Source organism: Phoca vitulina, unplaced genomic scaffold (genome assembly GCF_004348235.1).
Source record: "Phoca vitulina isolate PV1807 unplaced genomic scaffold, GSC_HSeal_1.0 scaffold118, whole genome shotgun sequence".
NCBI lineage: Eukaryota > Metazoa > Chordata > Mammalia > Carnivora > Phocidae > Phoca > Phoca vitulina.
In genome coordinates this window covers 204,726-232,323 of record NW_022589821.1, presented here as the reverse complement: position 1 = coordinate 232,323, position 27,598 = coordinate 204,726, and the positions used below count along the sequence as shown (strand labels likewise).

Below are 27,598 nucleotides of genomic sequence, written 5' to 3'. Positions count from 1 at the left end.
GTGTGCATGTCATGCTATTTTTTTCAACAGAGAATTTTTCAGAGAACCATTTTTTTCTTTAAGCGCTAGGGAGGAAAAGGTATCTTTTTTTTTAAGGACAGTTATTGTAGTTATTAATTTCTCATGAGGGTGTGGACTATTTTTTTCATTTTTTAATATTACGAAACAAATGATAGATACAGGAGACCATGTGACACTTGGTGGCAAATTAAACACACATGGTCCGCAGACCCTTCCGCACGGCAGACAACCGGGGGTCCCCAGAAACCTGAGGAGAGTCTCTAACGTGAAAGACACAGACTGAGTCAGTTAAACAAAGAAACAGGACTCTGGATCCCAGGCAGCCCATTCGCAGGGAAGAGCACATGGGGTAACGCTGTCCTGAATCAACATTGTGAGAAAGACAACACTGGCCCCAGGAGATGCGAGGCGATGCTGGACAAGGGGGTCTTTCTGGAAGGACTGGGGGTCAATGGAGGGGTCTCCCAAAAGGCAGAGATGAAAATATGAGAAAATCACTGAACCCATCTACCAATTCAAATATTAACAGTTTCAGAAACAGAACTGGAAAAAAGGAGGAGGAGGAGAGAAGTAATCATTAAAGAAATCATTAAAAATTTTTTTCCAAAACTGAAGGATGTAAGTTTCTAGATTGAGGGCCCTCTGTCCCCAGGCAGTGGGTGAAAAGACTCACACTGAGGCACATTATTGTGAAATTTCAGAACACCAGGGGGGAGGAGAGGTGTTATGGGACTTCCAGAGCCAGTGAGGGAGGGGGAGGGAGGGGAGGGGGACCGAGGGAGGGGGAGGGACTGAGGGAGAGGGAGGGAGGGGGATGGAGAGAGGGGGAGGGAGGGGGACAGAGAGAGGGGGAGGGAGGGAAAGGGAGGGAGGGTAGAATGGGGAGGAAGGGAAAGAGGGAGGAGGGAGAGAGAGAGGGAGAAGGAGGGAGAGAGGGAAAGATGGGGAGGGAGGGGGAGGGAGGGAGAGGTCAAATATAATGAAGCAGAAATCGGGGTAACTTTGGACGGGTTGACAGCAACATTTGAAGCTAGCTGGCCATGGAATAACGGCTTCAAAATTCTGAAGGGAAATTATTTCCAAACCAGCCAAGGTATTAGTTCAGTCTGAAGGTTGAGTGAAGACATTTTCAGATCTGCAAGACTCAGAGATTTGCCTCCTCTGCACTTTTCCCACAAAACCACAGAAGCTGTGTCACCAGAACGAAGGAGTGAACCAAGAAGGAGGAAGCCTGGGATGGAGGGAGTGAGACCCTGCAGGACGGTGTCCCAGGGGGACGGGGGCCCAGGGGGACAGGGGCCCAGGGGGACAGGCGCCCAGGGGGACGGGCACCCAGGGGGACAGGCGCCCAGGGGGACAGGGCACAGGGGGACAGGGCCTGGTGGTCCTTGGATGCCGGCCAAGTACCAGACTGGAGCAGGTCAGAGGCCCTGGGAGACATTTCTCCAAGAAGACAAAATTGATAGAAAAGCGAATGTGCCTGAAGGCCCCGAGAAAAGGTTGGACCGCTGCCAGAACGTGGAGCTGAATTAGTGATAAATACATGGAAAGAGCTGAGCACATGACCAGACACGGTGATTCACCAGGAGAAACAAGTTCGGTAGGAGAGGCATCACTGTCCTTTCCTGAGGGCACAACCATGAACAGTCAAGCGCGTGCTGGTGGGACTCGATGGCCAACCAGGATCAGGAGAGGCCGGTGACGGTGATGGGAGGCCGGGGGGGCGGTGAGCAGGGGCCACATCCTCACCTCCCACGTGGGAAGCGAGCAGATGGCACCAACACGGAAGTTTTGAATACCAGCAGCGCACTCATGTCACTCAGACACGCGGAGGTCACCACGAGCAGTAGCGGGCACAAGGCCCGCAGAGAGCTCCCTCTGGGGCAGGGCAAGCGAGACGAACTGGCACAGAACCACGGACTCTAAAGTGTAACCTTGTGGAACTTCCATGATACCCAACATAAGACCAAGCCGAAGAGAAAAAACCAGAAATGCATGTCACGTAAAATTCAGTTATGAAGCACAGACACAAAAGGAGTGTTGCCGAGCTCACCGCACCAGCCGCCCGCCGAATGGCCAGCTGCACTCTCTCCGTTCTGGGCTCTGCATCCCGAGCTTGCGCTCACCACGGCCTTCCACACGTGTGCACGCCCGAATGGCATATGGTTTAGCTCGGCCTGTCTCCGAGTGCCATAAAAACCAAGTCACACTCCAACAGCATGGTCCCCAGCGGTCCCCTTCCTCCTCCTGCACATGCATTTGTAATCCCGTCCTTCTGACCGTGGGCTGGACCACGCGGCTTGTTTCTAACACGTGGCAGAAGTGATGGGCTATCACCTCTGAAATCCCATGTTGAGAAGACCGCAGCCTCTGTCTTGGGCGAGCTCTACCTTGGGAGAAGCCCCTTGCCCTGCCAGGACGTGAGACCGTGGAGAGGCCTGGGGGGTGAGGGGCCACAGCCCGCCCACAGCCCGCAGGGTGAGCCTGGAAACAGAGACCCTTCTCTAGTGCCTGGAGAGCAGCCCGCAGGGCAGCCAGCAGCTTGACCACAACTTAGGAGAGACTTTGAGCCAGAGGCACCCTGTTAAGCTGCCCCTGAATTCCTGACCTTTTGCAACTGTGAGATAGGAAACATCTGCTGTTTGAAGCCACTAAATTACGGGACGACTTGTTACGCAGCAATAGGTAGCTGGCACATGGAACTCATCTGTGAGCTGCGCCCTTGCACTCGGCATGCGGGCTGATCTGCGTGGCCACGGGCTTCCCGTCCTGGACATGATGCATCGTGTATTCATTCACCTGCTGATGGACATCTGGTCTCCAGCTTTGTTCTCCAGTGAGCAATACTGCTGTCCACAGCCTTAACCACAGCTCCCGGCACATTGTCTTAGAGCGTCTCTGGGCCATGCACCTTAACAGCGGGTTTGTGGACTTTTAGGGCATGTGCATATCCAACTTCGTTAGGAAATGCCAAGTGATTTTCCAAAATGGCAGCACCGTTAGGCTTCCACCAGCAGTGGATTACAATTCCTGTTGCTCCGTGTCCTCATCAACACTCACCATCATCCATCATCTGACAAGTTTTGCCCAACTAGTGGGTAAACTGGTACCTCATCATGCTTTTACTCAGCATTTCTCTGATGAAAGCTGGAGTATCTTTTCATGTTTATTGGTCATGTTTCCTCTTCTGTGAAGTATCATTCCTGACTTTTGCCCATTTTTCCATTTCTTTGTTTTTATCTGTTTTTCTTATTGGTTCTAAGAGTTCTTTTTATATTCTAGATAAGAAGAACTTTGTCAGTTTTTGTGTTGAAAATTCTTTTTCCAGTTTGTGCCTGTCTTTTTATTTTCTTTATAGTATTTTTGATGAATAGAAATTTTAAATTTTACTGTAGCTGAATTTATCATCCTGTTCACTTATAACTAGTGACATATAATTTTTAAAGAAATGCTTGCCGGGGTGCCTGGGTGGCTCAGATGGTTAAGCGTCTGCCTTTGGCTCAGGTCATGGTCCCAGGGTCCTGGGATCGAGTCCCGCATTGGTCTCCCTGCTAGGCGGGGAGCCTGCTTCTCCCTCTGCCTCTGCCTCTCTCTGACTCTCTCTCTGACTCTCATGAATAAATAAATAAAACATTAAAAAAAAAAAAGAAATGCTTGCCTACCTGCAGTTATAAGGCTTTTCAATGTTTCTAAATGTTGTCTTTCACACTTAAGTCTTTAATTCACCTGGAATTGATTTCACGTTTGGTGTGAGGTAGGGATATGCCTTCCTTTCTCTCGAGTGGATAACCAGTCATCCTCGGCCCACACAACAAGCAGTGTCTCCCCACCCCCACCTCTGTCCTATGGATTTTTCACAGAAGTGACAATTTCTGGGCTCTCTATTCTGTTTCATCAGCCTCCGTGTCAACCCCTGCGTTCCTTTATATTCCTCTTTGTAGCCTTTTCTATGTATCTTCTCAGAGCCTAAAGCAGAACAGGTGCTCAGTGAATATCTGTGGAATGAATACGGCCTGCTTGTTACTCTTCCTGTCCCCGTGGGGAAGGGATGCTTGCTTCAGGAATTCAGTGAAGCACGTTAAGGTGACTCCAGCTGCTCTCTTCAGCAGGTAAGGTTGTGTTGGCTGCCAAATTCCTTGGGCTTGGAGTCAGTTCTCACCATCAAAGAGAACTCAGCTCCTTGCCAGGAGCTGTGACCTGACTCTTTTCACGTGGATCTTAGTGATATGATGGCCATTCATCCTGGGTCTGGTCTGTTTGCTGGAGATTTTTAGGGATCAAGCTAAGTGTATTGCCTTGTCCTCACCTTCCAGTCATCACCCAGCTTCACACAGTCAGACCCCAGCCCCCCGAGCTGTGGATCCCGTGCTTAAGTTCTCCAGCTAAGATCCCAACAACCTGGATCCCTCGATCCTTGACCTCCTGCTGGCCTGTGATACCCCTGGTGCCTCCCTTCTCAGAAGCCTGCTCCTCTGGCGTCGTCGGCGGCTGGCTGTCCTGGCTTCCTGCCGCTCTGACCGTCCTTCTTGGCCCCTTCGCCTGGCCTCCTCTTCAGCGTTCTCTGCTGCCTGCCCGCCGTGGGCATTCCCCTTTCTTGCCGCCATCACGCCCACCACTGTCCTCACTGACCCTTCCACGCTTCGAGACCCAGCTCACATCTCGCCGGCCCCTCGCAGACACAGTGAGCTCTTTGCCTCTGACCCCACACCGCCCAGCGCTGGCGCTGTCCCCGCGCGGCCTGCCCTATGTGGACACCCCAGGCTGTTAGGTGTCACGGCCAGAATGCAGGGGCTGGAGGGCCAAACTGCCTAGGTTCGAATCTGGGTTTGCCCCTTAGTATCTGCATGACCTTGTCCGCAGTTTTGCTGTCTGTAAAAGGGGATTCATGTACAAGAAGCAGAGTTACTGCTGGGGCTGGATGAGCGGATCTTTCCAAATGGAACAGCGCCTGGCGCGCAGTGTTGGCTATGGTGTTATTACCATCTCGTGCAAGCCCAGCCTTGTCACCGCAGAAAGAGCGCGGGATCTGGAGCCCAAGCCTGCCTTGCAGGTCCTAATGGCTTTGTGACCTAGAACAAAGCACTTCACTGCCTCAGTATGTTTCCTCTTTAGGGAAGCGGAGTGTAATGTCTGCCTGACCAGCTCCCAAGGCTGTGGGGAGGAGTCGGTGTGGAAGGCCTCTGTCAGGCTCAGATGGAGGATGCACATCCAGCGGTGAGACCGACTCTTGATGAGCACCAGCCCCCCCCCACATGCGCCTCCCCCCGGGACCCCTCCTACCCTGGACTCCTCCCATCGGAACCTCTCCCACCAGTCCCCTCCCACCCTGGGCCCCTCCCACCCGGGACTCAGGCCCGGGGACAGGGGCAGCCCGGGGACAACTGGCGCACTGCTCTACAGGAAAAAGGTGGCTCCTCCCAGGTTCTCCTACTCGCTGCTGCCCCACTGTTCTGGATCGGCCACTGCCCTTCCCTCTGTGGTGACTCGCGGTTTGGACCCCTTATCTCTATCAGTCTCGGTGGCTGCATTTGCAAAATACGTCCAGGGTCGGGCCGGTCCCCACCGCCTCTGCGGCTGCCCCCTGGTCCAGACCTGTCCTCACCAGGACTGTGACAGCCAATCCCCCCCAACTGATCTGCTTCCGCCCGTGCGACCCCCACCCGCCCCCCCCCCAAGCCAGGGGGGTCCCTTCAGAAAGCAAGACAGACCGTGTCACTTTTCTGCTCAGAAATTCCTGAGTCTCTCAGAACAGAAGCCGGGGTGTTGACGGGGGCCCACGAAGGCCTACAGCACCCACCCTGGGGCCTGACCCCCCAGCCGGCCAGCCGGCTCTTCATTGCTCCGCTCCCGCCACCCGGTGCCCACTCGAGTCTGGATCCTGGTTGCTCCTCTCCCGCAGAAGGCGCCCACCTCAGATCATTTCAGGTCTTTGCTCAACGGTCAGGCTCTCAGTAAGGGGTTCCCTGTCCACCAGTTACATCTGCAACCCGCCCCTTCCCCTTTCCCCCCGTGCAGACCCCCGCCGGACATAATATAGACTGGGCTAGTTTTGTATTTACTGACTGTCAACCCCCCTTAGAACATAAGTACTCATGGTACTTTGTCCGCTGCTGCCTTTCCAGCGCTCAGTAAATACTGGTTGAACGAATGAACGAATAAACGATCCCATTTTGTCGTCATCACAAGCCAGCAGGACAAGGTTGAGGACTGGGGCTCTTACCCCAATTTTATCACGAAACAATGAGAAGCTCAGGAGAGTAACTGGCCACACCAGCTTCTCAGAGAAGTGAGCGAAGGGCTGATCCCGCAGTGAGCAGGAGCCGGGTGGGGCGAGGCGGCAGAGCACCCACTCAGGCCCTGCCAGTGGGACGGTGGCCGGGAGGCTCTGCACCTGGCACGCAGAGGCCGCTCCCAGGAGGCTCTCTCTCGTGAGCTCTGGGTTTCACTCCTGCCCCTGCCTCTGCCTTTGTCCAGATGGCCAGGACCATCAGCTAACGATGCAGTGCCCTCAGAAGCCTGGGGGTGTGATTCCAGCTTCGGGGGAATCGCTGCCGCATCCTGACGGTGTTCTGTGAGCCGGATTCGGAGGCTCTGAGACGTGCTCTCGGGGTGGGAGAGCCACCCACTCAGGAAGCCAGCCGAGCAGTGAGAGGCTGATGGGCCGTCGTTGTGGCTGCAGATGAATTCACATCAAGGCAAAGGAAAAAAAGTAAAGTTCTTTCTTTTCTTAAAACCAATTTCCCTTAGGGGTGCCTGGGTGGCTCAGTCGTTAAGCTCAGGTCATGATCCCGGGGTCCTGGGATTGAGCCCCGCATCGGGCTCCCTGCTCAGCGGGGAGTCTGCTTCTCACCTCTCCCACTCCCCCTGCTTGCGTTCCCTCTCTCACTGTGTCTCTCTCTCTCTATCAAATAAATAAATAAAATCTTTAGGAAAAAAACCGTTTCCCTTATAAACATCTTGAAGTGTGAAATGAATGGCTTTGGGGGACCCAGGCTGCCCGGAGCCCACCAGCCCTCACACAGATCACTCTGCTTTATCACTAGGGCCAGTGGCCTATTTTTGAAGAGTTGGCTTTGAGTTTAGGAAAGGAAAGGTGCATCCTTCTACCTGCTCAAGGCAATAGCTCCGGATCTTTCCAAGGCAAGTCTAATCTTTTGTTTCCGGCTCCCAGAGCTACGAGCACGGGTACAAGGTCTCCAATTATTTCTAAAAGTGGAGAAGCCCACCACCACCGAAAAGCACGACAACTCCGACAGAGCGGCTGCGACGCGCCACGGAGCGGACGAGGCTTGTGGCCCTTCGGCAGACACAGCCTGGTGTGGACCCTCCTCGCAGGGGTGCTGACATGCACGTCTCCTCTGGCAGTTTTCTCCGCAGACTTTGCCGAATGTGGAAGACTCAGGACGTGGGGCTGGTGTCACACATCTGGATGCCACCTCTCTTGCCAGGCCCTGGGGGGACGTCTGAGCCACCACGCCAAGCTCAGCTTCCCCGGGTGGGCGTTTCTCTTCTCTTGGGTCTCTTCCTGCCTTTGCTCTGCTGAGATGTTTGCCCAACTTCTCCAGTTTGCAAATGGAGGCACTCTTACTTCCACAGGCCGCTTTCTTCAAGACGGGGAGCGCTGTCAGCCTCTCTGAATGGTTATTATATTAAAAGCCAGATGGCTCATCTGGCAAATCCTTCTGAGTCAGTTTCTCTATTTGCAATGTTTTCTTTCTTCTTATTAAAAAATATTTCCATGTTTCCTGATTTGGAAATGTTTCATAAAATTGCATGAAATTGGAGAAAAACAATATGTTTGGGAGAAGCACTGTAGCATACGAAGCGTGTCTTCCACGGTATCTGGAGGTGGTGTGCGGGAGAGGGCACGGGGCGCACAAGCCGGCCCTACCAGCTGGTAGCTACACAACCCGGGTGAGGCGCAGGGCCCTCCACACCTCTACCTTTCCCTCTGTAAAATGAACCTCTCCCAGGGGTCCTGCTGAGAGTAAATTATAAGGCCCTGCTCAGGGCCTGGCATGTGTCTGGGGCTTAATGAATGCATTCATTTGTCAACAGCTATGAATGAGCCCCTACTACGTGCCGGACTTGCACCTACTTCATAGAACTTACATTCCCGGGAAGGAGGCCGACACCAAGCAGCACGAAAGCAAAAAAGGCCAAGTTGCACTTGAGACACGAGTGCCCAGGAGTGGTACGGGTGCACCTGGCATGGACTCTCTGAGGATAGGGCATGCACACCACTCAGGACGAGCAGGGGGAGGCGGGGAGGGGCCTCCAGGTGGAGGAGAGACAGCGTGGATAAAGAGGTGCTCTCACAGTCACCAGCCCAGGGCTCCGATGAGCGGGGCCCATGAGCCGTGGCACCTCTGGCCTGCATGGTGGGTCGCCTGCACCCCAGGCCATGCTTCCCCCCCCCCCCCCCCCCACTGCCTTGTTCCTTCTGGAGCCTCTGTGCTCTGTCTTCTACCTCATCCTTTCTCTTTTCCTCTGTGTCACCTCCCACCACGGGATCTATTGGTGTGCTTGCTCCTGGGCTCGCCCTTCTGCATGGCCCCGGGCCAGCCCACGAGGGCAGGGTTGGGGGGGGACGTTTAAACCCAGTCTCACCTCCCTCCCCTCTGTGGGCCTCTGCTTTCTCTCACAGCTGCTCCCCCTGGTTTTCATTCAGCACCGCCTACCTGGTCTGCCACACGTGAGCTGTTTTGCTCCTGGCTGAGACTTTTCCCAACATCCACCATCAGTCACAGGGCTGACTCGGAAGCAAAGTTCTTAGTTTTTCATATACAGAGACAAGAATCCCAGTGGTTGATTCTTGCAAAGCGTTTCCTCCAAGACCTTAGAGATGGTCTGTTTCTCATCTCGTTTTATTTCTGGGACACTCTGCAGTAGGTAGGCCTGGAGATGTAGCTCCATTTTACAAAATAACAATAATCATTACCATTTGTCAAGTGCGGGCCAGGTGCAACATGGGCCAACCTTTATGTGCATTATCTCAGTTAATCTTCACGATAACGAGATTCGTATCGTCATTTCCTGTTTTCTTGAATTGGAAACTCAGGCTCAGTCATATTAGGGAACTTGCACAGAATAAAACATCTACCACATGGCGGAGCCTAAGTGTGAGCTTGGCTTTGGCCGATTCCACAGCCCCATCTTCGACCATATCATGCCTTTGAGGAACTGGAGGCCCAGAGAGGTTAACTGGAGAGACTGCTGGCAAGTTTGCCTTTCGTGGGTACCTGGTCCTGGATCTGTATTGCAATGAGCTGGCCTCACAAGGGAGCAAACCAGAGCCAGGGCTGCCCTGTTCAGGAGTGTAGGCTGTGCACTGTGCAACTCCAGGGAGTGCCATTCATGGAGACTTCAATGTGAATGCTGCCCCCTGGAGGGCAATGCCACGTAGGCGGTGGTCCTGGTTGGAGACTCAAAGGAAAGAAGGGTGTCTTTCTCCTCTCAGTTATGCTTTCCAAAGAGAATTAAAGGCAGGGAGCTCCCCAGGCGAGCAAATGTTGAGGAGGGCACAGAGCTGCAGTCTTGCCTGGCCAGTGTTAGTGTGGGAGGGAGGTGGGGACCACCTGGGGACCAAGAACAATGAGGAGAAGGATGAAGAAATGCCCTGAGAAGAAGTTTTCTTGTTTCTGTTTCCCAGAACAGTGGGGCTTCCAGGTCAGGGCGTGGGAGCTCTGCTTGGACAGCCTCCCCTGCCACAGAGAAACGCGGGTACCCAAGAGGAGGGGGACGGGGCTGCAGGATTCTCCCTGACCACCAGCTGCCTACACGTGGAGTGCGGCTGTCTCTAACCTTCCCACAGGCCTGGGCAGGTGGCACATGTCCTTGGACTTCTGGGGGTGGGCTCTGGCTGGAAGAGCGACAAGTCTGGGGGAGGCTGGGTCTCAGGGGCCGGTCCAGGCCCACCTGTGTCACAGCCAAACAACCCAGACCTTGGCTGACATGATTAGACGGAAAGTTCTGGAACACATAGGAAATAATTCGGATTCTGAAGCTTCGTACTATGTGGAGAAAGGAACGGAGATAGCTAGCACACACCCAACTTCCCCGGCCGAGGGGAGGCTTTCTTGCTGGAGGAACTTGTAAATCTCCAGAGCTGGCGTGTCCCCAGACCTCGGAGAGCAGCCGCTGGACAGAGAGGCTCGCGTCCGGGCTGCGCCTCCCCTGCTCATCTCTGCGGCCTTGGGAGCACGACGAAGGGATGCAGCTGGGGCACGACTCATGTTTTTGGCCTCTTGAGCTGAGATGTTCTTGCTGGAGGAGAGCAAGGGGCACGACAAGAGGGCCTGAAGGGCATGGCGTCAGGTCACCCCCTTGTCACCCATCTGCTCATCTGTGAACTGAAGCGGTCTCGCCATGGGGTCCTCCAGCTCGGAGAGCGCTTTCTCAGCCCAGTGGCCACACAGGACAGACAGCTGCGGCTCTGACCCTGGCTGCCGTAAGGGGCCATGCTTGGGAAGACAGAGATTCCCAGGAGGCTTGCCGACAAGTGTCTGTGCGGAGCGTCTCCGCCCGCAGAGTGGGCTTCTCCTAGGGGACGTTAGCCCAGAGGCCCAGGACTCTCTCGGGAGGGAAAGACACGGACTCACGGCGAGGATCTGGCAGGAGGCGCTTTGCCTGTTGGGTCATCTGCGTCCCCAGGAGTCACTGAGTCTTGGGGCTGCCTCCAGCACGGCAAACCTCGTTCATTTCCGGTGAAGAGGTGGAGGCTGGGAGGGCCTGGGAGGCCCAGTGCCCTCACCACTGCCGCCTCTTTCCGCCCGGGGCACCAACCACGTATGCCAGGGGTCGGCCCAGGAGGAAGACCCTCAGCTGGGGGCTCAGACTCTCTCCAACTTGCTGTGGGCCTCTGGGCATCACTTCTCTCCCCTGGGCCTGGGTTTCCTTATCCACAAAATGGGAGAATTCGGCCAAGGGAGCTCCAGAGCCCTTCCAGCTCTAAGGTGGGGGTCCCTTTGATCACACTCTGCACCCGCCCGTCCTGCACAGGCTCTGGAGAGCTGGTGGCCCGGGACCGACCACACACACACACGGACGCCAGGCGTCTTCACAATGCGTGGGGAGGTGGAACCGGCCTTGACCCAGCTTCCCCCCCACCCCTGCAAGGAGCTGCGAGCTGCATGGAGCCTCTCCCGGCCCCCACTGAGACCTTCCCCCCTCCAACACACGAGATTCCTGCAGCGGGCAGGAGCCAGGAGCGGGTGAGCGGGCCGCGCCTGCCCTCAGGCCTCCTCGCCAGCCCGGCTGCTGCTACCGTCCTCCCCGCTGTGGCCCAGCGAGGCCCCGCGCCTTCATCCCCGCGCCCAGCCCCGCTCTGCTTTATGGGAAGCAGCGTCACTAAAGATGCTCTTTGCGCGTTGCCAGGCAACAAACAGCGCCTGGGAGGGACGCCCCACCTCCGACCCTTCTCGGGACAAACCCGCAGAGGAGGGAGCAGAGGAGGGAGCGTGCGGAGCAGGTGGCGCCCAGAGCCCCGGGAGCAGAATCAAAGCCAGGCAGCGCGAGCGCCAGGAGGCCGACGGTCGGGGAGGAGAAGCGGCTCTGGAACGAGGCCGCAGAGACGCAGGCATGGAGGAAGGGCCTCCCTTAGTTAGGTTTGGGTCCGCGGTCGCGCTGAGTGCCGGGCTGCTGGCGGCGATGGTTCCTGCCGCGAACGCGCACCTATCGGCTTCCATGTGCACCTGGCGGGTGATTTTAAGAAGCGCACGCTGAGCACTGGCATGATTCCGCAGACTCTCCAGGAAACAACAAACAAGGGTCTCCACTGCCATTGCCGTCACCCGCCCCCCCAAACACAGGTTTGTTTGCTCGTTAGCTCCAGCGGCCCGGGCCTTGCGTGGGTCAGGGAGGGCCAGGCCGGGGGTGCCCAGCAGCCAAGGGACCCGGAGGGAGGCCTGCCGGACGACAGCCCTCTCCGGGCAGGAGCGGCACCGGCTGTGAACAACGGGATCGCTTTCCTTCCTCCCTCTCCTGCTGCAAGCGCTGGGCACTCTGTGGACACTTTCCTACACACTCACCTTCTGCTGGGGAAGAGCAAGCAAGCGAGCAACCGCACACAATGGTGAACCAGGCCCTGCACTGCCCTGGGCCTGCCTTCCATCCGGGGCACACGACAGACGCGGAGAAAACCCTACGGAAGGTTCCTGCGAGCATTAAATGGGATGCTGTGTGCGAGAAGCCAGCAGCTAGCAAACGACGGCCCCGTCCCCCTCGGCTCCAGGCCCCGGGCCCACAGCCTTGGCACTAGGCCCGACTCGGCCACAGAGACCGTCTGGCAACCTCGGGAGGGTACTGTCTAATTTCTAAACTAGTGAAAAGCCTCAGGACACATTTATCCCTAAATAAAACCCACAGTTTAAATTATAAACAGGAACAAAACAAATTAAGGATGCTGGTAACTAAGTGGGAGCGGTTTCATGTGTTAAGCTTGACAAAATAATTATAAAGCTCTATCCAGTTAACTACACTCACATTTACTTAACTCTGTAAGTTTGACAATGTAAGTGTTTACTTTATTAAGTCTGACATATATTTTCTCAAAAAATGTCTAGCCGGTCTCCAACAATCCCCCCACCCACCAAACCGACATGGGCAGTCAAGGCAATGGGCCACATGACCTGCACCTGCTAACAGGAAGCGGCTTCCCACAAAAAACCAGCGTTTCAAAAGTACCAATCACAATCTCTGTCTAGGTCCCAGAGAGCGTGCCCTCAAACAAACTATAAAGTGACTTCATAGCCCAAACTGAAAAAACAAAAAAAAAACAAAAAAAACCCTTACATTTTCTTTGCACATTTTGCTCTTTCTCCCTTGACCCCAACACAGACACATAAGACCACCCTCCAATTTAACCAACACCCCGAGAGCCCTGCAGCAGGCAATCAGAACCCAGGGTCCCAGGTCTCCACTGCACTGCAAGTCAGGGGACAGGACGGGTCACAGAGCCCGGTTGAGCTGCCAGGCCCTAATCCCCTGAATGGGGACTCTGCTCCCCTCCCAGGGCCGCTGGGAAGCAGAAGAGCATGACCCTGGATTTATGGTCTCGCCAGCTTTTACACCTCCTCCTGTTTGAGCTTCATAACCCCCCCCAGAGGGGGGGCTACAGATCAGAAGAATGAGACCCAGGGACAGAAAGGCCCCCTGCTTGTCAGGATCCAGCTACAGGCCTAGGCACTTGTCTTACTTAACGGAGGGGAAGTGACTTGCCCATGGCCCCACAGCTGGGTCCATGGTTAAGCCAGGCTGCGAGTCTGGGCTTTCTGACTTTGGCACCCCGGCCTTCAATTCTGTGCGCAGTGAACCTTACATTTAGAAATGTGAGGTGTTGTTGTGATCATTGTGAATGTTACTGAAAGTGAACCACGCTGGTATTATCAGGGGTGGATGAGGGCCGGACTGCCCAGGGCCCTGATGCTGAAGTGGGGAATAGGGACCAATCTCCGAGAGGGAACAATGGAAGGTTCTAGGGGTAACAGGACAGTCCCAGGAGGTGGCAGGAAAAGACGCATTTGAGGGATATTACAGAGTAAGAACCGAGGGGCTTGATGCCTGAAGAGAGCTGGAGGGAGCTGGGCATGGATGCAGGGATGGTGAACGGTTTCGAGCCTAAGAGATACTTATGGCCCAACAGCCCTTCCCCCCTTCTTCACCAGTAAGAGAACCCAGGAACGAGCATCAGCTACCCATAATACAGACTACATTTTTCCGTCTGGGGAACTGACCAATGAAGGCGAATGAAAATGACGTGTGTTACTACTTCCAGGAAATGTCTTTAAAGAGAAAGCACATCTGATTTTGCCCCTTCCTCCCTCCTTCAGGGTAGAGGGTAAATGGGATGGCTGGAGCTCCTGCAGCCTTCGTGAACTCTGAGGAAGAAACCATGACCCAAGGCTGGCAGGGCAACAAGAGAGAAGGAGCCTGGGTCCCTGATGCTCTGGAGCACCCTACCTGCTCTGGACTGACCCTGTCCAGGCTTCTTTTGCATAACAAAGAAACTTCTATTTTGTTTAAGCTACTATTATTTTGGATTTCCTGTCCCTTGCAGCCAAAAGCTAGCACTAACTGGGAAAGCTCCTGAGAAAAAGAAGACACACACAGACAGGCAGAGAGAAATTAGAGGCACCATGACAATATTGAACAGAGACTTGATGTCCGGGACACGCAGCACACGAGAAAATGTGTGCGATTCCGCATGACGCACTCAGGAGGAGTGAGCTCTCGCGTGCCCCCCCTCCTCGCTCCCTGCCATGGCTGCCTGGCTCATCGCCCCGGCTGCTTCTTCCCCTCTGCCCGTGTTCCCTCCCTAGACGTGCCACGGTGGTACTCCTAGGATGAACCAGATTATCTTACCTTCTAGCTAAACATCTTCAGAGGCTCCCCACAGCACTTGGCTTTGACCCCTTAACATAGCCTAGGGCCCCCGCCGTGGGCCTCCCGCCCCCTCTGGGGCCCAGGCCCTGCCACGTCACATGCCTGTCCGTCTCCTGTCCTTCAGGTGACTCCGCACTCCCTGCTCTTCACCAGCGCAGGGCCTTTGTACATACCGCTCCCTCTTGGAAAGCTTACCCCCTGTGTCTGTAAATGGCTCCTCAGGTCTCAGGGGCACATACCCTCCCTAGAACGACCTTCCAAGCGGGTCCCAGCTGAGTAGGATTGTTCTCCAACCCCATTACTTACCCCAAAAAGTCATTGCAACCTTGTGTTTAACTGCTTCGCCGTATGCAGCAGAGGTTTGAAATGGCTTGTTTCTTGCTACCAGTTTTCCCAGGTAGACTCTCCGTGAGGGAAAAGTCCTGTCTTGTTTTCTGAGGTGTATTTAACTCCTAACACAGTGCCTGGTGAATAGTTGGACTCGATATGATTAATAACATTATTATTCAGCAAACTATTCCTAATAGAGCATCGCCACTCAGGGGAGGGGCTTGGGGGGCACGGCGCATTCGAGAGCGGTGGATGGGTTCTCTGGGCGCAGGCACGGTGCCGGGGGTGGTGGAGGATGCAGCGGCCCCGATCCAGGAAGCAGAGCTGGCAGAGGACAAACCGGAAGGGTGGTCCAGAGAGCCGGGGAGGAGAGCTCGACACCCAGTGCTCAGGCCCTTGGCCGGATAAATTACTGCTTTTATCAGAGGGAGAACCGAGGCAGAGAGATGGACCCCCAGGCTCGACCCCACCCCTTGCTAAAGCTGGGAGCAGGACACGACCGTCTGGACAGTGAGAGCCCCCCCGGTCCCCACACGGCTCGTCGGCCTCCCGGCCTTCGCCTCAGCCGTGGCTCCTGTCAGGTGATGGGCCATGCTGGGTGACAGTGCTCTCAAAGGTGCCAACCCTGAGCAGAGCCGTGCCACCCTGGGGCTCCCTCCACAATTCCCAGCCAGTGGGCCTGCCCTGGGGGCCTGGGCCCTTCCCACCGGCCGCTCTCACACTGCATTAAAGGGAGAATAATGGGGCGCCTGTGTGGCTCGGTCAGTTAAGTGTCTGCCTTCAGCTCAGGTCATGATCCCGGAGTCCCGGGATGGAGTCCCGCATCGGGCTCCCTGCTCAGCGGGGAGCCTGCGTCTCCCTCTCCCGCTCTGCCCCTCCCCCGGCTCATGCTCTCTCTCTCTCTCTTTCTCTCTCAAATAAATAAAAGCTTTAAAAGAATAAGGGAGGTCGCCTAACACTAGGGGCACTGGATTCAGTCTGGGGCCCCCACCTTGTGGGGACACAGATGACCAAGGAGGAGGATGAGCAGGAGACAGCAGTCTGATCAGAACAGAGTCCTGTGAGGCCCTGTCCGAGGAGCAGAGACCATTCGTTTCAAGAAGATGAGACAGGTTCTCAAATATCTAGGGCCTCCCGTGGAAGAGGGAACACCGGCCGGCTTCCCTGGAGGCTCACACTGTGCTAAACGCTGTACCCCTGCTAGGGGCTTTCTGCGAATTATCCCCTTCCCCAGATGTCCTGAGGCCGGCTTGCCCACAGGGTCTCCCGCCACGAAGACTCAGCCCAAGCAAGGCCCGAGCCCAAATCTGCCCAGATGGCGATGGCTTAACCACCAACCTGTGTTGCTCGACTTTCTTTTGTGTTGATACAAAAACAGAGTTAGGACCCAAGTCACAAACTACAAGGAGTTTAATTTTAACTCATATTAGGAAGGTACTACGAGGTCAGAGCTGTCTTTTGAAGCGGTGAGCCTCTCGTCCCAGGTGTGTTCAGGAGAAGCTGACTCTGCCCAAGTACGTGTACAACCAGGAGCCAGGCTGTCTTTTGCCCCGAGTTCATGGACTCAGCCTCTGTGCTCTCCCACTGCTGTGTGTCTGTTGGCTCAGCTGAAACATGTTTAAAATTTCCAAAGGAGTTTTGCTAACTAGGCTTTGTGCCCCCTCTTTTGTGGGGTGCCAAGCCCGTCAGGCCCACACCCGCTCGTCTGGGCCAGCCCGCAGGGGCCTTGCTGGCAGGCAGCTCCCTGAGCCTCTCGGGAGAACAGCATGACCGGGTGTGTTAGGGCTTGGGGATTCTCCCCGGATGTGGTTGCTCCTAAATGCTTAGGCGGTGGGGGGGTGGGGGGTGGGTAGGGATCCAGGTAGAGGGGAGTGTGTGCGGGGAGTGCTCAGTGAGGTGCCATTTGGAGTGCCCGTATTCCTTCCCAGCTCAGTGTCTGGGGGCCTGTGGCCAAGTCTCAGGGGATGTGGGAGTCTGCATTAATGGAGGGAGAAAAGTCCCATGAAAATATCCCCCTGCAGCGGCGGTGGTGGGAGCCCGGACTGCAGGGCTCTACACCGCGTGGGTGGTGGTGTGCAGGGGACAGAAAGCCCAGGGTGGCGGGGAGAGCACACTGACTCATCCTGGGCCATCGAACACTCGGAGAAGGCCTGTGGGTGAGGGCCCCGTCCCGTGCTGGTGGGAGCCTGCCCTAGAGATGCAGGGCACAATGGGGTCACCAGGGACAAACAAAACACCCTGAAGTGGAAAAGCTGACAGAATGTGGTTTTCCTGTCTTGACTAATGCCAGCCCACACATAGCCCTGGCTGACGTGGCCTCCAGGAGCCCCTCCCTTTTCTCACCTTCGCTCACTCGGAGGACTTGTGGCCCTGTTGCCTCCCCCACGGGCCCGGGAGGAACAATGAAGCCCGAGGCCCTTAGGCATCCCTGTAAGAGCCCAGCGCCTTCCCTCCGACCCACGCAGCACCGCACAGCTGTCTGCTACCCCTGGAGAACTGGGAAGATGGTCGTTCCAGCCCATTTCTGTAGGGCTTCGTCTCTCTCAGATCCCCGGTGGAGGAGGGCTGGGTGTCCTGCCCAGCTGGAGAAAGAAGGCTGGTGCTTAGACTGGTCTTCCTGAGGCGAAATCCTGTCCCAGACGGGCCCCAACCCTTCCCAGCAGAGTGAGGTTAGGGAAACCCAGGGTGTAGCATGACCTAGGCTGGAGTAATTTGGGGATTGACTTGACTGGAAAGATGGGCAAGGGGAGTGCATTTCGCACCCGCGTCCCAAACTCGGTACTTCGGAATGCTGACTTTACAGACATTCGTCATTTCCCCAAATCTTCACTCTCCTAAGAGATGTCATTCGTTAATATATAAGTAACTTATTATTATTTAATATAAAAGCACAAATACACTGGTCACAAATGAACCGTTTCATGCTTAAATGTCAAAGAGCACAAAATCACCGCAAACGTCGAAGAGGAAAGACTTGCTGAATCACGAGTCCCCGAGAAAGAGAAAGTGGGCTGTAGAGGAGTAAAGATGGGGAAACACGTCCGACGAACCCCTGACACCAGAGGGTGGGTTGCTAGGGCCGGGAAAGGGGAGCAGCCCTGGAGCAGAGCCCCAGCCCCAAGTCACTGGTGACTGTCCGCGGGCGCGGCCCCACCTCACCGTGGATCCTGAATCCGCAGCGCGCGGAGACCCCGCCCCCCGGTCCCCACCTGTCCGCGCTCCCCGCCGCGCCCCGTGCCCCTCCGGCCCCCACCTGTCCGCGCTCCCCGCCCCGCCCCGTGCCCCTCCGGCCCCCACCTGTCCGCGCTCCCGGCAGCAGCTCCTCCCCACGGGAACTACCTGTCCACACTGGCGGGCCTCTGAGTCCCGCAGCCCCCAGCCAGTGCTGAAGAGCCCCTGGAGCCGAGCGTCGGGTCACCGCTCACCTGCAGACTCCACCTGCCCGAACATCGGCTCTAGGTCCTCCCAGGAACGTCCCCCGGCCACAGAGGGGCTGTAAGCGCCACACCCGCCCGGGAAAGAGGACTCGCTGGTTCACGGAGGCCGCCCTGCCCACTAAGGCCGCTGGCTGCCAGGCGGGAAGGGAGCCTTCGGAAGGAACTTCACTCTCTTCTGAGAAAAATTGTATGTAAACCCGAGCCATGCAAGCTAACTTTCCAAGCTCTGTTGACATAAAACATGAGTTCCTGTGCAAGATGAAGAGGGGTTTTGTGGAGGGAGAAAAAAGCCACTGCTACCTCTTTCCATTAAAAAAAGAGACAAAAGCACATAAAGTCATGCGTTTTCATTGCAGAAAATACAATGGAATGTAATGGGGAAATCACACGTAACATCCCACAGAGAAAACGCAATGTTTCCAAGCATTTTCTATGCATCTGGTATCGATTTTATTTATTTATTTTTTAAGATTTTATATATTTATTTGACAGAGAGAGACAGCGAGAGAGAGAGAGAGAGAGTAGGGGGAGTGGGAGAGGGAGAATCTGGCTTCCCACCGAGCAGGGAGCCCGATGTGGGGCTCGATCCCAGGACCCTGGGATCATGACCTGAGCCGAAGGCAGACGCTTAACCAACTGAGCCACCCAGGCGCCCCTGGTATCGATTTTAAATTGGCAACACCCTATATAATACTATTTTTGTCCTCCTTTTTCAAATACTATACCATGACTATTTTCCTGCCTATGGGCTTCAAAAGGCTGATTTTAACATTGTTGCCTAATTGCGCATAGGATGGATGTGCTATTATTTGATTAACTGCTCAAATCCCGGGCCATTTATGTGGTTTCTGATTCTCCACTATTGGGGAGGGCAGCATGCTGAAGAATCCTGACATCAATCGATTATCCCATTACAACAGCGTCCTGGAAGGAATTACTGGTTGAAGTTGCAAACTCGTGAAGGCCCCCAAGACCTGCTGTCCGACTGTCTTCCCCAGGCGGCTTCTCCTTGTGCCCTCCTGCGGAGGGGCGACCCACCCCCGCCAGCAAGAAACAGCTTTCTCCAGCATGCATCACCCTCATTTACATCTGTGTCAATTCCAGAGGAGAAGCCGTCACTCTCCATGTAGTCTTCATCTGTGGTTCCGTGATTGGTGAAGCTGGACGTCTGTGTTTCTTCCAACGTGGTGTTCCAGTGTTATGTTTAGCCTTTTTTTTTTTTTTTAACTGAGTTGAATTTCTCTGATTGGCTTTTGAGACTGCTTTGCATAACAGGGATATTTACTTCTTGTCATGTTTGCTGCAAATATTTTCCCTAGTATAACATTCGCTTTTAAAATAAGTGTGTATTTTTTGGAGGACAGAAATCTAAAATTGTACGTATGACGTAAGCAGATACAACAGTCTCCTTCATGTGTCTTCTGAGATTTTACATTCTTCCCATCGCAGGATTGATGAAATGTTCACTTTGTTTTCTGGAGCTTGCTCATGGCTTCTTCTTTCACATCTGACTCTTTAATCCACCTGGAATTTTGTCGGTAGCTGGTGAGAGGCAGGCTCTGATCTGATTTTTCATCCAGGTATCTAATCTCCAATCTCCCTGTTAACATTTACTGGAGAACCTATGGCTTCCTAATTGGTTTTCCTTCTCATCACTGGGTTCTTACAAACTAGGGCTTATTTTGGGGTTTTCCATTAGGTTTCATTGATCTCTCATTACTGATTTTTCAGTAATGCCGCAGGGACTTAATTACTTTAGTTTTAGAATACATTTTTTTTTTCAAGATTTTTTTTTTTTTTTTTTGACAGAGAGAGACCCAGCAAAAGCAGGGGGAGTGGGAGAGGGAGAAGCAGGCTCCCAGCCAAGCAGGGAGCCCGATGCGGGACTCGATCCCAGGACCCTGGGACCATGACCTGAGCTGAAGGCAGACGCTTAACGACTGAGGCACCCAGGCTCCCTAGTTTTATAATACAAAACTATCCAGCAAAGTCACCCTCAATGGTCTTCTCTTTCAAAACAAGTGAAACTACTCTCATTTATTTATTAAAACATCCTCAGAATCCGTACTTACTCCCCCATAAAATTCCTAATTTTGTGTTTTCTAGCATTATCTTGATTAAATTTATTAGAAGCTGATATCATTTGGATGTATGAATTCTGTCTTTCACTTTATTAACTCCTGTCTTATAATCTGTTCTCCCGAGGTTTTGTTCTCCTAGTGAATTTCCATTTATTCTATTTATTTTCATGCTTCATTTTTTTAAATAAAAAACTTTGAGGATATTTTCCTGGGCATACAACTTTGGTCACACTGTGAGTTTGGATACACAGAGTCATCGTTGTAATTTTTAAAATAGTCTTTAACGGTGGTTTTGAACAATTCTTTCTTGGCCAAGTTGTAGCAGAGGAGACTGCTTTAAAAGTTCCCCTAAAGTTTTCTTTTAATTGAATTTTTATGGCCTCATGGTTAGAAAATATGTCTGAAGGTTTTTTCTGGTATTTTGAAACGTGTGGCCAAGAAGTTGATCGATTTTTTGTAAATGTTCCATGAATGCTTAAAAAGAAGATGTATTATTTGTTTATGGGCTACAAAGTTCAATATTTTTCAATTATTAAAATAGTTAATAATTCAGGTCTCAATCTCCTTGTTTATTTTTGCATAAAAGTTCACAGTTTACTGTGTATGGTACTTTTATCCATATTAAATGGTCCTTCTAGACCATTTAATGTTTTTTGGTTTGAATTCAAGTTGGTTTAAAATGAGGACTTCTATTCAATTGCCCTTTGGTTTGTACTTCCCTAATAAATCTCTGTTATTCATTTATTTTTCTAGGTCTTTCCCCTTTAGGAACCTCTTCTGTAAACAGCATGAAATCAAATTTTGCTTTTAAATCCCATCCTAAGAGACATTGCCTTCTAACAGGGGAGGGAAACTCAATTATGTTGACTGTTATAAATTGTAAGTTTGTTTTTTCTCATCTTCTTTCGTGCTTTCTGTGTTTTTCAATTCTTCCTACTTCTTTTGTCTTTCTGTCTCTGCCGTTGTGTGTGTGTCTCCCCCGGGGATGTGGAGAGTGTGTGTTCTCAAGGTAGTGAAAAGTGGGGCTCGTGGCAGGGTTCTGGGGTCTCGGGTCTGCCACTCCCCAGCTCTGGGGCTTGGCATGCCGCTTTAACCTCTCCCTGCCTCAGCTTCCTCCCGGGGGTGGGTGTGGAGATCGCAGTGGCCCCCACACCTCACGGAGCTGGGGTGCAGGTTAAGTGAAATAATACTTGGCTGATGCTATTGCTATCCTATTGTCACACTTCAAAAATTCTACCTGTGGTTACCTTTAGGTTTAAAAAATGATTTAAACTATATTTCTCTAATTATTAAAATTGGATGATAGGGCTTTTGACATTCTCTTCTACCTAAGATGATGATTTTAGCATGCTTTTACTAATCCTTCTTAGCCTTCTCTCAACTTTTTAATCTGGGAGTTTGCAACTCTCTAATTGTTATGGAATCTTTTATCACACATCTACTCTTTCCAGAACCCACTTTTTGTTTGACGTCAGAGTTTGGTTTTGCAGTCATGGTCAAATGTACCTGGATTTCACTTTTACCTGGCTTCAGTGCTGCCCACCTGTCTTTCTTTCACACCATTGCATTAAGACCTTAATTGTGATTCATTCCCCAAAACGTGCAGCTTGTTTACCTCCTGAGCCCACAAAACTCCAAGGATGACTTTTGTTCTTATTTCCCACAGGGATGACGCTAATGTCTGCAATTTAGGGTTCCTGAGGAAGTTCTGTTCTGTGCTGCCCGTGTGTCCTAGGATTGCTTAACCTTTAGATTCAGTAAATTTTCCAGAAAAAGTTTATTAGGATATGTCTAGGTATGGCTTTGCATCCCTGTTATGACTGAGAACAGCTGTTTCCATCTGCCTAATCTTAACCTCCCCACCACCCCTGGGCTGCCAGTTCTAGAAAAGTTTTCTTGGTGTATGTCTTTGATTATGCTGTTATCCAGATTATCCTGGTTTCTTCCTCTAAATAGCTCTAGTTCTCGGGCTTACCCTTGATTCTGGAGCCTCTAGTTCTGACCTATCATCCACCTCTCATCTCTATGTTCTGTTCTACATTCTGAAAGAACTTCTAAGTGCGTCCTCCACATTCCATGTTTTAAAAATTCAGTACCTCCAATGTGAGTCTTCTTTGTGCTAAAATAGTTTTCGTTTTCTGGCACTCTGTGCTTCTGTGAACCAAACACGGTTCCCTTTCATGTCTGCTGCCTTGTCCCCGGGGCAGAAATCACAGCCTCCTGCACCGTTAGGGAGCCTAAGAGCCTTCTTGGGCTGCTCTCCCCGCCCCGTGGCTCTCGTGATGAAACATTCTCCTGCATCTACAATTACTCTCCTCTTTCTTTAATTAGCCGGTCTGGTTCCAGGGCCTCGGGGAGGATCTCCCCCCCGACCCCATGCTCTGCGGGAAACACACTGTGCCATTAGGGGGATCTGCCCAGACCCGCACTCCTTGGGCTCCCCCCTGCCCCCAGGGCTACTGACTTCTTCCTTCAGCTAGAGGGCAGGCTTCATCCAATGTGGCGGGTACTTTCTCGTCCTCACTAACTGGTCCTCGGATACCCCAAAGCAGTGGTTTGCAAGCTTCTGAAACCATGCACTCCTATGAGTACAAAGATTTTGAGCGTGTACCCTCCTCTGCTCTATGTATATTTATTACTAGTTGCACACATGTGTTACTATCTACTTGCTTATTAAATACTGAAAAGCTTCAGTTTTGTAGGAGCGCCTGCGTGGCTCAGTTGGTTGAGCATCTGACTCTTGATTTTGGCTCAGGTCATGATCTCAGGGTCGTGAGATTGCCCCTCATCGAGCCCCTCCTGTGGCTCCAGGCTCAGTGGGGAATCTGCTTGTCTCCCCCCTCCCTCTGCCCTTACCCCTACTCACACACACACGCTCTCTCAAATAAATAAATAAATACACCTTTTTCTGGATTTAAATCTTAAGTTCTGCAATAACAGTAACTATGACTAGAAGCCCTGATCGCGTCTTCCCATCGCCCCGGCGGGGCTCGGGGCGCACTCCACACCAGCCGTTGTGCCTCCACCCAGAGGGGCCCACGAGAAACCACAGCCCTGCTCTCAGCTCTGCCCGGCCCACGAGGACTCGGCCTGGGGGCTTGTGTCAACCCCACGCCGTGGGTCCCGCTTTGTGTCCCTACTCGGTTCTCAGAGCTGAGGTCCCCTGCCAGAGGCGGTAGGAGTTTGTGGGAAGGACATGCAGAGGAGGGGGCTCTTCTCACTTCCTGGCTTCTGGCTGGTGCCGCCCGGACACGGGCAGTGGGGGTGGAGGAAGGAAGCCTCTCTTGATCTCTTGCAATGGGAAGGGTGGCTCCGAACAAGAAAAAGAAGGGGCCCGTAGCTGTTTTCCTTCAGTTCCAGGGGCAAGGCCTCCAGAATCCGGTTTCTCATGAAAATACGAATATGTAGAAATAGATGAAAACTCACACCGTCACCACCGAAGACCTGCTGACAGGCTGGCCGTGTGCAGAGCTTGGAGCCTCAGGAGGGAGAGTCCAAAGGGATTCCGTTCAAGAGGCTGGAGGTGGTTTACAAAACCTGGCTTGGGCTCACAAGACAGTTTGCTGTATCTGTGTTCTGCGAGGCCTTTGTGCCTCCCGCGGGGAGGTAAACATTCCCGGGCGCTGGCCTCTGCGGAGGGCGGCCAGGAAAGCCCACTTCTGCAGCCTGCGGCCCGAACACAGGGCTCTCCACAGCCCGCTCGCACGACACGGTGTTTAATGAGGAGCTTCCTCCGATGGGCTCTGGGCGGCCGTGGGAGGCGGGCACGCGGCCAGGAGAATCCCAGAGAACGCGGAGGCCCACAGCTGTCAGGCCCACAGCCGGTGATGTAAGGCCGCTCTGGGGTGTCCAAGGAAAACAAGCCTGTGTTGTCGGGCCCGTCCTGGCGACCGGGAGCTGCCCTCCCCCGAGCAGACGGCGCTGCGTGAGTGCTAGCCCCTTCTTCCTCAGAAGGGGGAAACGTGAAAAACCTTTACTGTCACATAAAAGCCAACCGAAGATATGAGAAATGCCTTTTATGATGCGTCTCGCTGAAGAGGGGTCTCCATAGCAACTTCAGAAGTGTGTGTATACAACCAGATGAGGCCAGGCTGATGAGAGGTGCCCGGAATGTGGACAAGCTCCGCTCTGGGCATCAGCAGGCAGGAGTATTCTAGAACCTGTCACGTTCCCTCTCTGCCGACTGAGGTGCCAGCCTCATCCTCCGGTCAGCTGAGCCACATCAAGGCCGTCTCGCCCGGCCCGCTGCTGTCCACCAGCACGACCCCGTGTCCAGTTTCCGTCCAGTCTGTGCTTGAATGGCTCCCATGTCAAGGGCCCTTCCCGCCTTCCCTAGAGCTGGGTGCTGGGAAAGGACAGTGATCGTCTACGCTGGATTCTGAAAGAAACTGCTTGGTCACTGAAAGAGCAGTGCTTCCCTGAGCAGCAGAAAATATGCTTATTTATACGTGTTTTCACAGCTCCGAAGGCCAGGCTCCTGAGAAAGAGTCTCACACGGGAGCTTTTTTGGGGCAGTTCTCAGCATCAGCCCCTGGGGGGAGCGGCGGGTAGGGCGGAGAGGAAGATGAAGGGCCAGGCAGTCAGAGGGGGCCTCGGGGGACCCTTCGGGGCCCCTGGAGCTGGGAAGGCCCTGTGGGGACCGTCCTGCAGGAGGCGAGGGGCCTGAGCCTTGACGCTCCTACACTGACAGGTCCTGGATGCTCGTGGCCCCGGGGCAGGGCCCTTGACCTGGCCGAGGCCACTCCCTTCAGCCTGGGCAGTTCTGGGGAGCGGCTCCGCGGCCACCAGCGGCCCCAGCTGCGGGAAGGCGAGCGGTCCAGAGTGGGCTTGCAGGTGGCGCATGGCGGCTGTGTGTGAATTTACCATGAAGTCAGCGCCGAGGACAGAGATCAAGGGCAAGGGCACAGACAGCAGGGCCCTGGGATCTAAGTGCCAGCCTGAGCGGCCCTGAGACTCGCGGGCCGGGAGCCCCCAGGACAGTCCAGGCCACAGCGTCCTTGTGAGTTCGAGCATCAGCGTGGGGCGGGGTGGGGGGGGAGGACGACACACATGCACCAAGTTCACACTCTGCCTCCGCACTTCCTAGCCCTGCGACTCAGGCCGCTGCTTGCTGTCCGCTCCCGCAGCTCCGACGTGGGGACGGTCGCAGCGCCTCCACCACAGGCCTATGGAAGGCAACAGAGGGGACCCGCAGAAGCATGTCGCAGGACCGGCGGGCAAGCCAGGGAACGCAGGCGTCACCATGACACACACCGAGGCTGTGATGTCCTCGGGTTCCATCTGGACAGAAGCTGTTTGGTCGAAGGGCTTTCCACGGGAGCGGGGGGACAGGCACGAGGCCTGGGACTGGCTCGTTGGTTCTCTGTGCCTTTCGTGGGACTGCGGCCGTGTCAGCCCTGCCGTGGGCTGTGGGGGGCCAGCCGACCCAGCCTCAGCTCAGAAGCCTTGGCGGGCCCTTCAACGCCAAATAAAAGGCAACAGAGTACTTCGCAAACTATACACTCGGAAGCATGCTTATTTTCGGGTAAAAAATAGTCACCACCTTGTGGCAGGTTCAATAAACAATGAAACTCACTTGCAGACACTTGGCTCCGCGTTCAGCACAAGTGTTTGTCTGAACCACGGCGTGAGCACACACGCCAAGGGGGTTGACGTGAGGACGCGGAAGGTTTCAGACACCGGAAAGGGCTTTGCAAATTCAATCACAGTGGTTGGAAGACTCGGCTCCGATCGATTAGGAAGGGGAACAGGAAGGCAGGGGCCTACCTGTGGTAGGAACTGGCTGGCTCTCATTCTACAAAGCAGCCACAGAACTCCCAAGAGTTACCAGAAGCTCTCCATTAAGACGGTTGATTTCCACTAGCACTGTGCTGCGGTGGGCAGGCCCGCACGCTGCCTCGTTCCTCTCCAACAACAAACCCTGGAAAGTAGGGATTACGACCCCAGCTTGCAGGTGACAGAACCGAGGCCCAGAGAGGTACAGTGGCCGGCGCGATGTTGCTCAGCCCGGAGTATGTCAAGGGATTTAGGGCTGGAACCCAAGCACCAGCTTTCCTGACTGCAGAGAGAGTGTCTGCTCCCCGGGAAACTCTCACGAGGCCCCCCCCCCCAGCAGATGCTGTGGTGCCAGCCGCCACAGGCGGGGTTCCGAGGAGGTGGGCATCACGTGTGCCTGGGGCTTTGCCCACAAGAAATGTCTCCCCACCTGGCACTGGCTCGCAGGGACGGACACTGTCATGCTTAGGGGCCTTTGCGGCTGCAGAAGAAAGCCCTCTTGGTCTGTGTGTCTGCTGGCCAAATATCCGCAAACAGAACATCTCCAAATAGGGGGGAGGTCTGGCTCGACGTGCCCACGTGAGACGTTTTTAGCTAACTCTCCTCCCCCTTGTGTCTCTGGCTTTGTCTCTGCTGGGACAGCGGTGCCTGGAAGATTGGCGACACAGCTATCAGCAAATTGAGAGGGACTGCCAGGTCCGTGCCAACTGCCCAGGGTGCTTGCCCGGGCCTCCCCACATCTCAAGTGAACTTCTCTTCCTTCCTTCTCAAGAGATCCTCATTTTAAAACAAGGACACTGAGGCCCAGAGAGGTTAAGTGACTTGCCAGAGGCCTCACAGCAGCTTAGGGAGAGAATCCAGCTTTCTAACAGACGTGTTCAGACTCCACATGGGAAATCAGATTAAAATGAATATCCAGGGCTAGCTGGAAAGGGACAGGAGTCCTCAAGGGCAGTTTGGGGGTGAAGGTGGAGGAAGGTGGCCTGTCCAGACCTTGAGCCTCAGGGAGGGCACGTCAGAGGGGCCGGCGCTCTGCGTTACAGGGGGCTCTCTATGAGGCCACATCCTCCCGCTTGCCCAGCACCAGCTCCTGAAATTGTGTTTCCCAAAGTCTGCTCCTGCCATACCGCGCTTCTCAAAACTTTAGGTGCATGCAAATCATCAGGTGAACCTGTTAACATGCAAATTCCACTTAGGAGCTCTGGGATGACGCCTGAGGTTCCACGTTCTAACAAGCTCCCAGCGATGCCGGTGCTGCTGGTGTGTGGGCCACACGGTGGGTGGCGAGGCAGCAATAGTGTACAATGAAAAGGGTTTTGGGGTGAATACTTTTGAGAATATCTGGACTGAACAAAATTAAACCAGTTTCCTTACTGCAGGACTTCCCAAAACCTTGAAAATGCTAGTGAGCGTCGTTAACGTCCCAGAGGAAGCGCTAATACAGAACTGCAAAGTGCTGTGCGTGAGAAAGGGCGAGGGAGGAAGGCACAGAACGCGTGCGCACAGCGGCTTACACAGGAAACGGAAGGCGCCGTGCACGCGGCTCCTAGCTTACCGGGCCCGCGGGGCCCC

The 27,598-nt window shown here is 54.1% G+C and overlaps 1 protein-coding gene across 2 annotated transcripts in view; it reads right to left on the bottom strand.

Annotated features, from left to right (window-relative positions):
- The window catches only part of KCNN3 (potassium calcium-activated channel subfamily N member 3), a 143,055-nt gene that overhangs the window by 36,011 nt on the left and 79,446 nt on the right, over positions 1-27,598 (bottom strand). The window contains exon 1 of one of the 2 annotated variants that reach the window (XM_032398688.1): positions 12,051-12,737. The exons of the other annotated variant lie outside the window; for it this stretch is intronic. Within the exon in view, the coding sequence (XP_032254579.1) occupies positions 12,051-12,133 (83 nt within the window). The 5' untranslated portion in view covers positions 12,134-12,737. Of the gene's footprint in view, positions 1-12,050; positions 12,738-27,598 lie in introns of those variants that run through there. 2 annotated transcript variants of the gene reach the window in all.